The sequence below is a fragment of the Cheilinus undulatus genome, linkage group 18, assembly GCF_018320785.1.
Source record: "Cheilinus undulatus linkage group 18, ASM1832078v1, whole genome shotgun sequence".
Classification (NCBI taxonomy): Eukaryota; Metazoa; Chordata; class Actinopteri; order Labriformes; family Labridae; genus Cheilinus; species Cheilinus undulatus.
The window spans coordinates 44,173,322-44,190,558 of NC_054882.1; the positions used below are offsets into that span (position 1 = coordinate 44,173,322).

Consider the following 17,237-nt stretch of genomic DNA (forward strand, 5'->3'; position numbering starts at 1 on the left):
AAGAGATGCAAAATCAACACTTACTACTGGCTAAAGTATTCATCCTTGAACTTTTCCACATTTCTTCACATTACAACCACAAATGTAAATATGTTTTATTGGGACTTTGCCTGATAGACGAACACAAAGTGGTGAAGTGGAAGGGAAATTATTCGTGGCTTCAAAAATGTTTTACAAATAAAAATCTGAAAAGTGTGTTGTGCAAACGTATTCAGCCCCCTGGAGTCTGATACCCATGAATAAAATCCAGGTCAACCAATCACCTTCAGAAGCCCCTAATGTGTAACTACAGTCCACCTATGTGTGATCTAGCCTCAGTCTGAATCCAGCTGTTCTGTGAAGGCCTCAGACGGATGTTAGACAACATCAGTGAACAAAAAGCACCATGAAGCCCAAGGAACACACCAGACAGCTCAGGCAAAAAGCTGTGGACACACCAAACATACAGCCAGAGCTACAATGGAATGGTTTAGACTGAAGCATATTCATGTGTTAGAATGGCCCAGTTAAAGTCCAGACCTAAATCCCAGTAAGAACCTGTGGCAGGACTAGAAAACTGCAAAAATGTCTCTAGATGTGCAAAGCTGGTAGAGACAGACTCCAAAAGACCTGCAGCTGTAACTGCAGCCAAAGGTGGATCTACAAAGTCCTGACTCCAGGGGCTAAATACTTTTGCACACCACAGATTTTCATTTTTAAAACATTTTAAATCATGTATATTTTTTCTTCCACTTCAGAAACATGAACCATTTTATGTTGATCTATCACATGAAATCCCAGTTAAACATATTTATGTTAGTTGTTGTGGCGCTGGTGTTCGCGCTGCAGCGCTGCAGTGTTCGGTGATGGCCGACACCTTCAGAAACGTTCTACCGCCAGGCTCTTTACTGCTCACCTCAGAGTTCATATTGTTTTCCATGGGTGTGTTTGACCTTCAGGAACACTTTAGTACATAAAAGATCAGCACTAATGAAAATCCTTCCATCCAAACCAAACGGAGTAGAATCCCTGCAGGATGCATGTTTAAATGGTCGGTTCCTGTGTGCTGAGGTCGAATGTCCCGAATAATTAGGAAAATGTCTGGAGTCTATGAGTGAAAGGGGCGTTAGACTCAGCATAAAACCCTGCAGCTCTGCATGTCTCTGTAAAACACTTTAATGTGTCTGTGAGAGATCACATGAAAATTACAGAAAAATACTCCACTAAAGGCTGGCTGCATCCTAAATGTCATGAAAAATCACTCTCAGAAGTTTATGTCTGCTTTGTATTTTAGTTTGAATAGACACTGACAGATAGAAAGTAGAAGATGAGAGAAACTACTTTAGGTGCAGAAAATGAAACATTTATTCAGACATCTGGATATTTGATTAAACATAAACTTCGTCTAAACTGTGAAAATGCTGATAAAGAAAACCTAGACAGAAAGTGGCAGAAAAGAAAATCAAAAAAAGACAAACAGAGTCCAATCACTTCAGGAAAAAATCTGTTACTTGGAAGAATGGTCAAATTTCCCTACATGACTTGAATGCACCGTTAAAGAGAGATTCAGTGAGCTTGGTGTGATCCGGAGGTTCCTGCTGTGGACCGTGATCAAGGTGAGACTGACTTTATGTCACCTCCACCACCTGCCTCAGCTCCTCTATAAGTGGAGCCAGCTCCTTCTCCAGACTCATGATGAGGCCTGAGGACACAGAAAGAAACCCGTGTTACTGCAACACTCAGACGCCAAACAAAGAATGAAGCTGCTGCTGTGAGATGGAACAGAGACAGGAAGGTTCATCGAGCTCTAAGAACAAAATTCACTGATTGATCTGCTTCTAGAGAAAAGGGTAAATATCACAGGGAGGACTACTTTAACATCACAGGGACTACTTTAACATCACAGGGACTACTTTAACATCACAGGGACTACTTTAACATCACAGGGACTACTTTAACATCACAGGGACTACTTTAACATCACAGGGACTACTTTAACATCACAGGGGACTACTTTAACATCACAGGGACTACTATAACATCACAGGGACTACTTTTAACATCACAGGGACTACTTTAACATCACAGGGACTACTTTAACATCACAGGGACTACTTTAACATCACAGGGACTACTTTAACATCACAGGGACTACTTTAACATCACAGGGACTACTTTAACATCACAGGGACTACTTTAACATCACAGGGACTACTTTAACATCACAGGGGGACTACTTTAACATCACAGGGACTACTTTAACATCACAGGGACTACTTTAACATCACAGGGACTACTTTAACATCACAGGGGGACTACTTTAACATCACAGGGGGACTACTTTAACATCACAGGGACTACTTTAACATCACAGGGACTACTTTAACATCACAGGGGGACTACTTTAACATCACAGGGGGACTACTTTAACATCACAGGGACTACTTTAACATCACAGGGACTACTTTAACATCACAGGGACTACTTTAACATCACAGGGACTACTTTAACATCACAGGGACTACTTTAACATCACAGGGACTACTTTAACATCACAGGGACTACTTTAACATCACAGGGACTACTTTAACATCACAGGGACTACTTTAACATCACAGGGGGACTACTTTAACATCACAGGGACTACTTTAACATCACAGGGGCTACTTTAACATCACAGGGACTACTTTAACATCACACGGGGACTACTTTAACATCACAGGGGGACTACTTTAACATCACAGGGGGACTACTTTAACATCACAGGGACTACTTTAACATCACAGGGGGACTACTTTAACATCACAGGGACTACTTTAACATCACAGGGACTACTTTAACATCACAGGGACTACTTTAACATCACAGGGACTACTTTAACATCACAGGGACTACTTTAACATCACAGGGACTACTTTAACATCACAGGGGGACTACTTTAACATCACAGGGACTACTTTAACATCACAGGGACTACTTTAACATCACAGGGACTACTTTAACATCACAGGGGACTACTTTAACATCACAGGGACTACTTTAACATCACAGGGACTACTTTAACATCACAGGGACTACTTTAACATCACAGGGGGACTACTTTAACATCACAGGGACTACTTTAACATCACAGGGACTACTTTAACATCACAGGGGACTACTTTAACATCACAGGGACTACTTTAACATCACAGGGACTACTTTAACATCACAGGGGGACTACTTTAACATCCTGGGGGACTACTTTAACATCCTGGGGGACTACTTTAACATCACAGGGACTACTTTAACATCACAGGGGGACTACTTTAACATCACAGGGACTACTTTAACATCACAGGGGGACTACTTTAACATCACAGGGGGACTACTTTAACATCACAGGGACTACTTTAACATCACAGGGGGACTACTTTAACATCACAGGGACTACTTTAACATCACAGGGACTACTTTAACATCACAGGAGACTACTTTAACATCACAGGGACTACTTTAACATCACAGGGACTACTTTAACATCACAGGGACTACTTTAACATCACAGGGACTACTAAAACATCACAGGGGGACTACTTTAACATCACAGGGACTACTTTAACATCACAGGGACTACTTTAACATCACAGGGACTACTTTAACATCACAGGGACTACTTTAACATCACAGGGACTACTTTAACATCACAGGGGGACTACTTTAACATCACAGGGACTACTTTAACATCACAGGGACTACTTTAACATCACAGGGACTACTTTAACATCACAGGGGGACTACTTTAACATCACAGGGACTACTTTAACATCACAGGGACTACTTTAACATCACAGGGACTACTTTAACATCACAGGGACTACTTTAACATCACAGGGGGACTACTTTAACATCACAGGGGGACTACTTTAACATCACAGGGACTACTTTAACATCACAGGGGGACTACTTTAACATCACAGGGGGACTACTTTAACATCACAGGGACTACTTTAACATCACAGGGGGACTACTTTAACATCACAGGGGGACTACTTTAACATCACAGGGACTACTTTAACATCACAGGGACTACTTTAACATCACAGGGACTACTTTAACATCACAGGGACTACTTTAACATAACAGGTAATACTTTAAAATCACTGGGAGTACTTTAACATCACTGGGACTACTTTAACATCACAGGGACTACTTTAACATCACAGTGACTACTTTAACATCACAGGGACTACTTTAACATCACAGGGACTACTTTAACATCACAGGGACTACTTTAACATCACAGGGACTACTTTAACATCACAGGGGGACTACTTTAACATCACAGGGACTACTTTAACATCACAGGGACTACTTTAACATCACAGGGGGACTACTTTAACATCACAGGGGGACTACTTTAACATCACAGGGACTACTTTAACATCACAGGGACTACTTTAACATCACAGGGACTACTTTAACATCACAGGGACTACTTTAACATCACAGGGACTACTTTAACATCACAGGGGGACTACTTTAACATCACAGGGACTACTTTAACATCACAGGGGAATAGTTTAACATCACTGGGGACTAGTTTAACATCTCAGGGACTACTTAAAAATCTCGGGGACTACTTTAACATCACTGGGACTAATTTAACATCACAGGGACTACTTTAACATCACAGGGACTACTTTAACATCACAGGGGGACTACTTTAACATCACAGGGACTACTTTAACATCACAGGGACTACTTTAACATCACAGGGACTACTTTAACATCACAGGGACTACTTTAACATCACAGGGGCTACTTTAACATCACAGGGACTACTTTTACATCACAGGGACTACTTTAACATCACAGGGACTACTTTAACATCACAGGGGGACTACTTTAACATCACAGGGGGACTACTTTAACAACTCGGGGAATACTTTAACATAACAGGGACTACTTTAACATCACAGGGACTACTTTAACATCACAGGGGAATACTTTAACATCACAGGGACTACTTTAACATCACAGGGACTACTTTAACATCACAGGGACTACTTTAACATCACGGGGGGACTACTTTAACATCACAGGGACTACTTTAACATCACAGGGACTACTTTAACATCACAGGGACTGCTTTTAACATCACAGGGGGACTACTTTAACATCACAGGGACTACTTTTACATCACAGGGACTACTTTAACATCACAGGGACTACTTTAACATCACAGGGACTACTTTAACATCACAGGGACTACTTTAACCCCACACGGGGACTACTTTAACATCACAGGGACTACTTTAACATCACAGGGACTACTTTAACATCACAGGGACTACTTTAACATCACAGGGGGACTACTTTAACATCACAGGGACTACTTTAACATCACAGGGGGACTACTTTAACATCACAGGAACTACTTTAACATCACAGGGACTATTTTAACATCACAGGGGCTACTTTAAAATCACAGGGGCTACTTTAACATCACAGGGGGACTACTTTAACATCACAGGGACTACTTTAACATCACAGGGACTACTTTAACATCACAGGGGGACTACTTTAACATCACAGGGACTACTTTAACATCACAGGGACTACTTTAACATCACAGGGGGACTACTTTAACATCACAGGGGGACTACTTTAACATCACAGGGGGACTACTTTAACATCACAGGGACTACTTTAACATCACAGGGGGACTACTTTAACATCACAGGGACTACTTTAACATCACAGGGGGACTACTTTAACATCACAGGGGGACTACTTTAACATCACAGGGACTACTTTAACATCACAGGGACTACTTTAACATCACAGGGACTACTTTAACATCACAGGGACTACTTTAACATCACAGGGGGACTACTTTAACATCACAGGGACTACTTTAACATCACAGGGACTACTTTAACATCACAGGGGGACTACTTTAACATCACAGGGACTACTTTAACATCACAGGGACTACTTTAACATCACAGGGGGACTACTTTAACATCACAGGGACTACTTTAACATCACAGGGACTACTTTAACATCACAGGGACTACTTTAACATCACAGGGACTACTTTAACATCACAGGGACTACTTTAACATCACAGGGACTACTTTAACATCACAGGGGGACTACTTTAACATCACAGGGACTACTTTAACATCACAGGGACTACTTTAACATCACAGGGACTACTTTAACATCACAGGGGGACTACTTTAACATCACAGGGACTACTTTAACATCACAGGGACTACTTTAACATCACAGGGACTACTTTAACATCACAGGGACTACTTTAACATCACAGGGACTACTTTAACATCACAGGGACTACTTTAACATCACAGGGACTACTTTAACATCACAGGGACTACTTTAACATCACAGGGACTACTTTAACATCACAGGGACTACTTTAACATCACAGGGACTACTTTAACATCACAGGGACTACTTTAACATCACAGGGGGACTACTTTAACATCACAGGGGGACTACTTTAACATCACAGGGACTACTTTAACATCACAGGGACTACTTTAACATCACAGGGACTACTTTAACATCACAGGGACTACTTTAACATCACAGGGACTACTTTAACATCACAGGGACTACTTTAACATCACAGGGACTACTTTAACATCACAGGGACTACTTTAACATCACAGGGACTACTTTAACATCACAGGGACTACTTTAACATCACAGGGACTACTTTAACATCACAGGGGACTACTTTAACATCACAGGGACTACTATAACATCACAGGGACTACTTTTAACATCACAGGGACTACTTTAACATCACAGGGACTACTTTAACATCACAGGGACTACTTTAACATCACAGGGACTACTTTAACATCACAGGGACTACTTTAACATCACAGGGACTACTTTAACATCACAGGGACTACTTTAACATCACAGGGGGACTACTTTAACATCACAGGGACTACTTTAACATCACAGGGACTACTTTAACATCACAGGGGGACTACTTTAACATCACAGGGACTACTTTAACATCACAGGGACTACTTTAACATCACAGGGGGACTACTTTAACATCACAGGGACTACTTTAACATCACAGGGACTACTTTAACATCACAGGGGGACTACTTTAACATCACAGGGACTACTTTAACATCACAGGGACTACTTTAACATCACAGGGACTACTTTAACATCACAGGGACTACTTTAACATCACAGGGACTACTTTAACATCACAGGGGCTACTTTAACATCACGGGGGGACTACTTTAACATCACAGGGACTACTTTAACATCACAGGGACTACTTTAACATCACAGGGACTACTTTAACATCACAGGGACTACTTTAACATCACAGGGACTACTTTAACATCACAGGGGGACTACTTTAACATCACAGGGACTACTTTAACATCACAGGGACTACTTTAACATCACAGGGACTACTTTAACATCACAGGGACTACTTTAACATCACGGGGGACTACTTTAACATCTCAGGGACTACTTTAACATCACGGGGGGACTACTTTAACATCACAGGGACTACTTTAACATCACAGGGACTACTTTAACATCACAGGGACTACTTTAACATCACAGGGACTACTTTAACATCACAGGGACTACTTTAACATCACAGGGACTACTTTAACATCACAGGGGCTACTTTAACATCACGGGGGGACTACTTTAACATCACAGGGACTACTTTAACATCACGGGGGACTACTTTAATATCTCAGGGACTACTTTAACATCACAGGGGGACTACTTTAACATCACAGGGACTACTTTAACATCACAGGGACTACTTTAACATCACAGGGACTACTTTAACATCACAGGGACTACTTTAACATCACGGGGGGACTACTTTAACATCACAGGGGGACTACTTTAACATCACAGGGGGACTACTTTAACATCACAGGGACTACTTTAACATCACGGGGGACTACTTTAACATCTCAGGGACTACTTTAACATCACGGGGGGACTACTTTAACATCACAGGGACTACTTTAACATCACGGGGGACTACTTTAATATCTCAGGGACTACTTTAACATCACAGGGGGACTACTTTAACATCACAGGGACTACTTTAACATCACAGGGACTACTTTAACATCACAGGGGGACTACTTTAACATCACAGGGGGACTACTTTAACATCACAGGGACTACTTTAACATCACAGGGACTACTTTAACATCACAGGGGGACTACTTTAACATCACAGGGACTACTTTAACATCACAGGGACTACTTTAACATCACGGGGGGACTACTTTAACATCACAGGGACTACTTTAACATCACAGGGACTACTTTAACATCACGGGGGGACTACTTTAACATCTCAGGGACTATTTTAACATCTCAGGGACTACTTTAACATCTCAGGGACTACTTTAAGGGGTTAGGGTGAATCAGTTGCAGTCTTGATTAGAAATCTCCAGAGGGGATAGAAGGTGTAAAACATCCTCACATGATTATTTAAACTTCAAAGTTCAGTTTCTTTGAAACTCTGTTGCTCTTTTAGTACCGTCTATTGCCACTGTGTTCGTAGTCTGTGTATATAGTTGGTATGATACGGTAGTTGAGCTCACAGCCCATGAGTTGCTCTGTCCTCCTCCACCTGTCGCCCTAGCTGAGGAGCGCTCTCAGTCAAACCAGCGCTGTAAAATGACTTACTTACTGAACCGTATGCTCCGTATTATCTTTAAATGCAGTTAAGATCTCAAAGGGTGGGAAGAGCAGTTAAAAATGGCACCAATCCCTGCTGGTGTGATTTGTGTTGTTATATATAACAGCACATTCTGAGCACAACGACAGGAGATGACTTTTAATGGGGTTTGGTTTGTGCCGTGTGTGACGCAGCTGCACACACTCCTGGTAATGATGCTGCATGTCTCAGTTCTTTGCACTGATCAGATAGTCGTCCTTAGGTAAAAGCTGCTGTCTGTTCTTTGGATGCTAAGAACAGGTATCACAAGTGTGGGTTATACGCTGGATTACAGGGTTTCTGCTACATGAAATTGATCGTGGCGCACCGCCACACCAAAATAAAAGCCGCCATGCCTTCGGAATTATAATCTTTTTTATCAGATGCTAAAAATGTAAATTATACTGTATAAATGGATCCATATAAACATATAGTCTATACTTGCACACATTTACGTACCACAGGAGTTCGAAATCGTAATCAACAAGTGTGACACTGCTCTTCAAGTAACTTAATTTTGAAAAATGAACACTGGAGTCCATACTTCCGGTCTGTCGTCACACACGGACGGCTGATAAACCCTATTTTTGCTTAGTTTAGTACTTCCCTGTTTATAATCTGGTGATTAGAAGTAAACTTGAGGGTTAGGGTTAGGGTTAACCCTAACCCGACCCTAGAAATATTCATCATCAACCGTGTATCATGATGGGGATGAGACACTAGCGATCTAAAAATAGCTCGTTGTCGTAAAAACTCTGGCAGAACTTTCGTTCCATTTCTGTTAAAATAGAAGCCTGGATAAAAACAACAGTGATGGACGGTCAGGCGTTCATTTCATCCGTGATTTTTGCCTCACTATGTGTTCTAAATGTTTGCTAAAGTAGGAGAGAAGAAGGAGAATTGTGAGCTTCACAGTCACAGGGCGACAGAAGCAGTTGTGTGTGTGTGTGTGTGTGTGTGTGTGTGTGAGACAGAGAGTGCGGGTCGGTCTGACAACAAGCATTAACGAACTAACGTTAGCTTGTTGAATAAGTGAGTGATAAATGTTTCTAAGTTATAATATCAATAGCTTTTATAGGCTGAGGCTTACCTGTGGCTCCTCTGGGATAAAATATTTGCAAGAGGACGTAATAAAAGCAGAATCCCAACATAAGTCTTTCATTCACATCATATCAGGCTGTTGTCATTAGTATGACCTTAAAGTGTTCATGTATGTTTGTAAGGAGGGAGGCAAAGTTAAAGCACAAGAAATATTATTTTCATTTTTTGAAAATGATATTTGCGTGTTTATCCTGTGGCATGTTCAAGTTATTTAATTTAAGAGAACTAAAAAAAATGTTTTCTTTTAGTTTTAAGAATATAGACATTTAAACTCCAACATTATTTTGACAGCTTTAGAATATCCATGTTCAATGGACCTCAAGGGACCCCAATGTTTTTTTTTTTTGGTTTTGTTTTGTTTTTAAATATTAAGTTTTAAGTTGTGAGAATTTTTGTGATAATTTTACTCAAAAAAAAAAAATCGGGGGGGCAAAGCCCTCCCCCATTTTCAAAAAATCCTGGAGGAAACCCTGGATTACATCTCATAGTCATAAATAGAAGCCATAACCTGAAGTTTGAAATCACTAAAATAGCTTGCATTAACAGGCTTTGACATGTATGATTGATTTTGATGATGTTAGTTTAACAGGGGCCGTATTAAAGATCTGTACAACTTTACATATGACACTGATGACTAAGTGAGCTGGAAACTACTCTAGAATTAAAAGCACAGTGAAAACAGGAAGTTTTATCATTCAAAGAAAGAACAGGGCTTTTTTTTAAAGCATACAGGAAGTGTTAATGAGTGTCACATTCTTATGAGGGACGAATAGACAGGTAACACTAAGAGCTGAGAATGCAGAAGTTTAGCAGCCAGCAGTTTTTAACTCTGGATCTCACAGAGCATGACTGCTTCAGAGTGATAGTTCAGTCATGTTTCACTCATGATACATGAATCTAAACGTCAATGACAGATGTACCTGTGTTGGCGTTGCTGCTGGCAATGAAGCTGATGACCAGAGGTAACCGGTTGAACTGCACAATCTGTTCAGCACAAGGAAACAACAGACATGATCAGACAGAAAAAGATGCATGGAAATTCAAGAACTAGAAGGTATGCAAACATTTCCTCTGCTCGTGTGTTTCACAGATCTGAGAAATAGTCTGTAAAAAACATTCTAGGTAATCCCATACAAACCTTTTCTGATATATTCAGTGTATGATACATGTAAAATCACATCATTAAATCAGAAGCTTTCTAAAAAGACTGAAGCTACACAAGATCAACACACTGTAGTGCACCTGGTAGGCGTTGTAGTAGCAGATAATGCTCTTGTTCTTGGAGAGGCCCAGCTTGCTGCCCTGATCTGTGGCCAGAGCGAACGTGGACAGGAAGCCCGGTCTCAGAGCGTGGACCGGGGCGTTGTCATTGGCAACTACGAAAAAACAGAAGCAGTGTTAACAATGAAATCACATCTACAGAGAGTGGGTCACTGCTGCTGCTCCAACCTGCTCAGAAAAATCGTCCTTCAGTGTAAACAGATTTATTCACTTTCAGTCCTCTGTTCATTTTGCTCAAGCATAAGGTTGGGAAATTAATCACAAATTAGATTAAATCGTAATATGGCCTGCTGCAATTTACAAATTGCAGAAGTTGCACGATTACTTAACTTGAAATTTGTCAAAATAGCAGTTTAATACATTCATTTATTGCAGCAGCAGAGATTTTATGCACATAATGCAATTATTCAAGTGTCATTTTTTTAATGATTAACAACAATCCTCCTTTTCAAGGATGTTTGTTTCAGTCAAAATGAGTGACATAAAAATGATAATCCCCTTCAACAAAGCAATGGGTATCAAATATGCAATTTGAGCAGAAATAACTACTGTAGTTCATTCTATCTAATGTTGATAAAACTTGCCTTTACTTCACACCTCTGAAGTCAGCTTATAGCCAGCTCCACCTCCTCCACCCCAGCCTCCTCCTTTATAGACTAAAGCTCCACCTCCTCCACCCCAGCCTCCTCCTTTATAGACTAAAGCTTCATCTTATCCACCCCAGTCTCCTCCTTTATAGACTAAAGCTCCACCTCCTCCACCCCAGCCTCCTCCTTTATAGACTAAAGCTTCATCTTATCCACCCCAGCCTCCTCCTTTATAGACTAAAGCTCCACCTCCTCCACCCCAGCCTCCTCCTTTATAGACTAAAGCTCCACCTCCTCCACCCCAGCCTCCTCCTTTATAGACTAAAGCTCCACCTCCTCCACCCCAGCCTCCTCCTTTATAGACTAAAGCTTCATCTTATCCACCCCAGCCTCCTCCTTTATAGACTAAAGCTCCACCTCCTCCACCCCAGCCTCCTCCTTTATAGACTAAAGCTCCACCTCCTCCACCCCAGCCTCCTCCTTTATAGACTAAAGCTCCACCTCCTCCACCCCAGCCTCCTCCTTTATAGACTAAAGCTCCACCTCCTCCACCCCAGCCTCCTCCTTTATAGACTAAAGCTCCACCTCCTCCACCCCAGCCTCCTCCTTTATAGACTAAAGCTCCACCTCCTCCACCCCAGCCTCCTCCTTTATAGACTAAAGCTCCACCTCCTCCACCCCAGCCTCCTCCTTTATAGACTAAAGCTCCACCTCCTCCACCCCAGCCTCCTCCTTTATAGACTAAAGCTCCACCTCCTCCACCCCAGCCTCCTCCTTTATAGACTAAAGCTCCACCTCCTCCACCCCAGCCTCCTCCTTTATAGACTAAAGCTCCACCTCCTCCACCCCAGCCTCCTCCTTTATAGACTAAAGCTTCACCTCCTCCACCCCAGCCTCCTCCTTTATAGACTAAAGCTCCACCTCCTCCACCCCAGCCTCCTCCTTTATAGTAGAGCCCGACCGATTAATGGGGCCGATTATAGCGTTTCACAGATTAATCAACATCGCCAAAATGTAGTCGATATATTAATAATTTTTTGTGGGGATTGTCTCTGCTCCTGTCGCTCTGTGTTGTGTCTCCATGCTGGACTCAGCCCGAGCCTGTCCCCTCCCCCTCAGACGCAGAGTGCAGCAGCAGCTCTCCCTCACTCAGTGTTGCCAACTTAGTGACTTTGTCGCTATATTTAGCAAGTTTTCAGACCCCTCTAGCGACTCATTTTCAAAAAAGCAACTAGCGACAAATCTACCAACTTTTTCTGGTGTTACTTGAGAGTTTTGGAGACTCTGATGTAAAAGCACGTATCGTTGTTGCTTTTCTCACTGAGCAGCGCTGCTGCTGTGGGCCCCTCTCTGTCTCTAAGCACTCACAGGCAGCCTCGTCCTCGTGCAGTCGACTGCAGCAGAGTAGAGGACTAACGCCGTTTCAGACTGGGATCGTGTTTTGCTGCTTGCGTGTGCAATGCGTGTCAGCTCCGGTTCCTGCCGGTGCGGCTTTCACACAGGGCGCGAGTTTTCTGCCTGTCAGCCGCATCTCCCTGTTCTCAAAGCGACTTCATTCAGTGTAGAGAGGAAGTGTGTCGGGAACTTCTCAAAATAAAAGTATTCTGTACTAGTGAACAGAGTTTCTCTACAGAAATGCTAAACCGGGCTTTTACTTTGAAAAGCACAAACCAGAAAAGCATTCATATGGTGTTTATGTTTCCTGTGACATATTCTACCAGTGTGGAGACAGAAAGTTTCACTAATAGTAGATCTTTGGAGAACAACTTTATCAAACAGGTGCATTTAAGCTTGTGGCCTTCCTCAGTGTTATCAAGAAACACACTGTAAACATATTCTATGTGCATATTTGCCACAACCATGTAAATATGGCTCTCCATTTATCATTTTCCGGTCTAATATGGTCCACAGCCACAGTATAAGACTATTATACAGCGTTTTAATGTGGTCTAAGTTGCATCTTTGTGAATAAACAAAGATAAATGCAAGTGGTTATTCACATGTCCACATTTGTGTTCATGTACAGTATATATCCTGTTTATATCAATGTTCTTATTTCATATATCGGCCAATATATTGGATATTAGCTGATATATCGGATATCTGCTTTTTTTTAGCCTCCAATATCCGTTTTGGCCCAAAAAATCCCATATCGGTCGGGCGCTACTTTATAGCATAAAGCTTCACCAGCCCTACTCAAGCATTAGGGCCTATTATTCCACATCATTATGAACTTTCTGTTACTGGGAAAATAAAATGCCACTACAGATTTATCATCCCCATTAGGGAGACTCACATCTCTTGAAGGCTCTTTGCACAATCAATCCCTTGTTTAGTGTTTGTCACTCTTAAATTTAATATAGGTAGAATGAATGTTATCTAAAAAGAATTAAATGATACAGTCATGGTCTCCTACCTTTAATAACTGGGACGCCATCTCTGTCTGTCACCACGATAGCATGAAGACCTTCAACACTGAGGACCAACAGCAGATTTAAAATGATTCAACAACATATAACCCCATATCTGTAGAATGTGTCTGCATCACTGGTACACACCTCTGCAGCTGTTTGTACAGGTATCTCTTCAAATCCTGCAAAAGACAAAATAAATAGACATAATTAGCCTTTAAATACTTTAACCATCAGTTATTTGCCAGAAAATCTTTCATCAATCAGGAACCATGCAACCTTCCTCACAGGAAATGTGCCAGTGAAGGAGTTGTTATCCTCTCAATGCTTTAAATCTTTGGATACTGTGCACCATGGAGCGCTGAGGTTTATAACAAACCTTAAGCCTTTAACTCATCGCTGTACCCTGTAAGATCGAGTTGGCTGGCCTTCTTTATCAAAGCATAGTCTAAACTGTTGGCATGTTTTTATTTATAAGGCTTTACTAAATCTGCTTCCATCATACTGGTGTGATCTTATTCATGTGGAAAGTTCTGGAAGTTACAGTCTTCGCTCTGTGACTCAGGCACAACACTTATTTTTGCTCTCTGTTCCCAAAGTCTGTCTTAAAATGGGTAAATCTACTGCAGGAGACTCTATGTCTGGGGGAGCTGGTCTCTTTAAATCTTTTTTAAAGTAGATTGAAGGCGTTGGAGGACGATGCTTTAAGCTGTAGATGTTCTGACCAATGACTCTGTGCTCTGTGATTTGCGATATGTGTTTGTGACTGTTATATTTCATATCTGTAACTCTGTTCTTTGTGCTGCTGCCTTTCTTGTCCAGGACACTCTTGTAAATGAAATTTTTTATCTCAATGAGGTTTTCCTGGTTAAATAAAATAAAAATAAAAATAAAAATAAAATGATCATTTTCTGAACTGAACACAATTTTCATCATTCTAAACATTTTTTTTTAACTGGAGGCTCAAATCGTTTATTCCCCTCTGAGACACTTCTGTCTTTATTTGGACTGTTTTTTTGTCTCTTCCAATATTGCCCATAAATATAAAATCTAAATATATGAAATTATTATCTGGAATAATTTTAAAAACACTTTTCTAGAAACCAGCCAATGATTGACAATTCCAGTGCATGTCAGTGTGATTGACAGAGGGCTGACAGCCTCTCATGCACTCTTTAGACATTTTTCTACAGACGTTCTTTAGTCTAGTGAGGCACTTTTCATTGAATTAGACTGTCTGTCTTATAAAGAAGAGGATGGCTCCCTCCCATGTCCTCAGCCTCACTCAGCTCTCATCCTAGTTTTGATGTTGACCAGTAAGGCTGTCTGTACAGACATGTTCCTGTATTTTTACTGTTCCTTTCAGAGTAGGGAGTGGTATGAGAAAACTATCAAAATATATCCACTTCACACACATTTTCACCACACAATCCTTCAATTCCTATAATTTCCAGTGCTAAATATTTCAAACCAGGTGATGCATATTCATATTCACCTTTCCTTAACTCACAGGTGTTAAATCAAAGGCTGGGGGGCCAAATCTGGCCTTCAGGATGACCCCATATTTCTGCTCTAGCTGGCCCATCAGGCTGAGGCCTGCAGATTTCCTCCAGTATGAAAATGTGAACTTATCCTGTTGATTTAAGATTTTCTTGTTAGGTCATAAAATCTGAAAAGCTCCAACCCCAAGCTTCGACTTCATAATCCCATAGTTTGACCTTTTAGACTCACAACTGAACATTTTGGATCATATTTTGACTTTTAATTTCATGAGTACATTTTTTTTTTCATACTTTGACCTTTAAAATTCATGATTTTGACTTTCTTTCTAATATATCTGTCTCATATGTCTTTTATATAATATTTTATTTCTGGTGAAATGAGGTTGGCAGTCTCTGGTTGAAAAGGGGACCCTGTTAGACCCTCAGGCTAGACCTGAATCCAGGATCCGGCCCCCGCTGTGACTGAGTTTGACGCTCCTGATTTAAATCATAAACGCTGAATGCCAGAAAAGTAAACTGATGGAATTTAAATCCATCTTCATCAAATGAAGCTCACATAAGTCACTAAACAATCTACCACCCACTGCTCAGTTCAGACACATCTGCACCCCTGCTTTATGTATAATCTAAATGAGAGCCTGTTCATGCTTTCTGTGAATGATCTTTCCTCAGTGCTCTGGTTTGGCATCGTGACCTTCATCTCAGCTGTGTGAACAGGTTAAAAGGTTAAAGGTTAGAGGTTTCTCCACGACTGTCTCCAGGAGTCAGAGTCTCATCTACGTGGAGAAGAAACCTCTAATCTACAGAAACTTACAAGTTTTACCAAAAATTAAAGCCAGAATATCCCGTGAATCTTGACGTGAATGCGGCTACTATCAGCTAACGGCTAACGGAGAGCAGGCAGAAAATACTCACATCAGCCATGGCGGACACGGTTCTGCCGTCTTTATGGACCGTTCCCAACTGCGGAGAGAAATTATGCTTCATTAAAAGTCCTCATCTATTTAAAATAAGAGTGAATGTGACCGCGAGCAACAACATGCTAACATAATGGCTAATCAGCAAGCGACATTAAGCTAACGTTTACTTGTGTTAAAAATGAACGCAGATCGCCTTCTGCTATGCTAACCTGAAATTAGATTAAGCTGTAACCACAGAATCACCCTTCAACAGAAAATACAGACCTTTGTGTATCTTTATTTAACTGACTTCACACCGAACAGCTACATACTACGAACTGGTACAAACACAGATCATATGACATACTTTGTTTTGCTTCCGGTGTTGTGGTGCGAAATGTTACCGAGTTAACTGACGACGATCACCAGGAAGTGGATATCGGGGGTGTCGCAGCCAAAGCCCTGCCGCGGGGATTTCTGTACACGGTTTCCTTAAAACGAGAATTTACCGGTGTGATGAAAAACTAAGCGAACATGTTCATGAGGACGCTGCTCCGTTTCAGCATGTCGTTGGAAGTCACGAGTTAGCACGGTTGCTCGTTCATCCTTAACACCTGCTCTTAAAGAGGCGTTTAGGGATATCTGTAATGCACACTTTTGCTTCATAGCAACGATACTGATGCAAACAGAAACCGTTTATAAAGTGGTGGATAGACCGTTAATATTTA

General features: G+C 41.3%; 1 protein-coding gene across 1 annotated transcript; it reads right to left on the bottom strand.

Annotated features, from left to right (window-relative positions):
* Positions 1-1,326: 1,326 nt before the first annotated feature.
* On the bottom strand, positions 1,327-16,925 carry lamtor3 (late endosomal/lysosomal adaptor, MAPK and MTOR activator 3). The gene is made up of 7 exons (XM_041812450.1): positions 16,795-16,925; positions 16,526-16,573; positions 14,256-14,290; positions 14,114-14,172; positions 11,072-11,205; positions 10,750-10,813; positions 1,327-1,681 (listed from the first exon to the last, which is right to left on the bottom strand). Exons 2-7 carry the CDS (start codon positions 16,532-16,534, stop codon positions 1,608-1,610), a joined length of 375 nt encoding a protein of 124 aa, XP_041668384.1. The 5' UTR covers positions 16,535-16,573; positions 16,795-16,925; the 3' UTR covers positions 1,327-1,607.
* Positions 16,926-17,237: the final 312 nt, after the last annotated feature.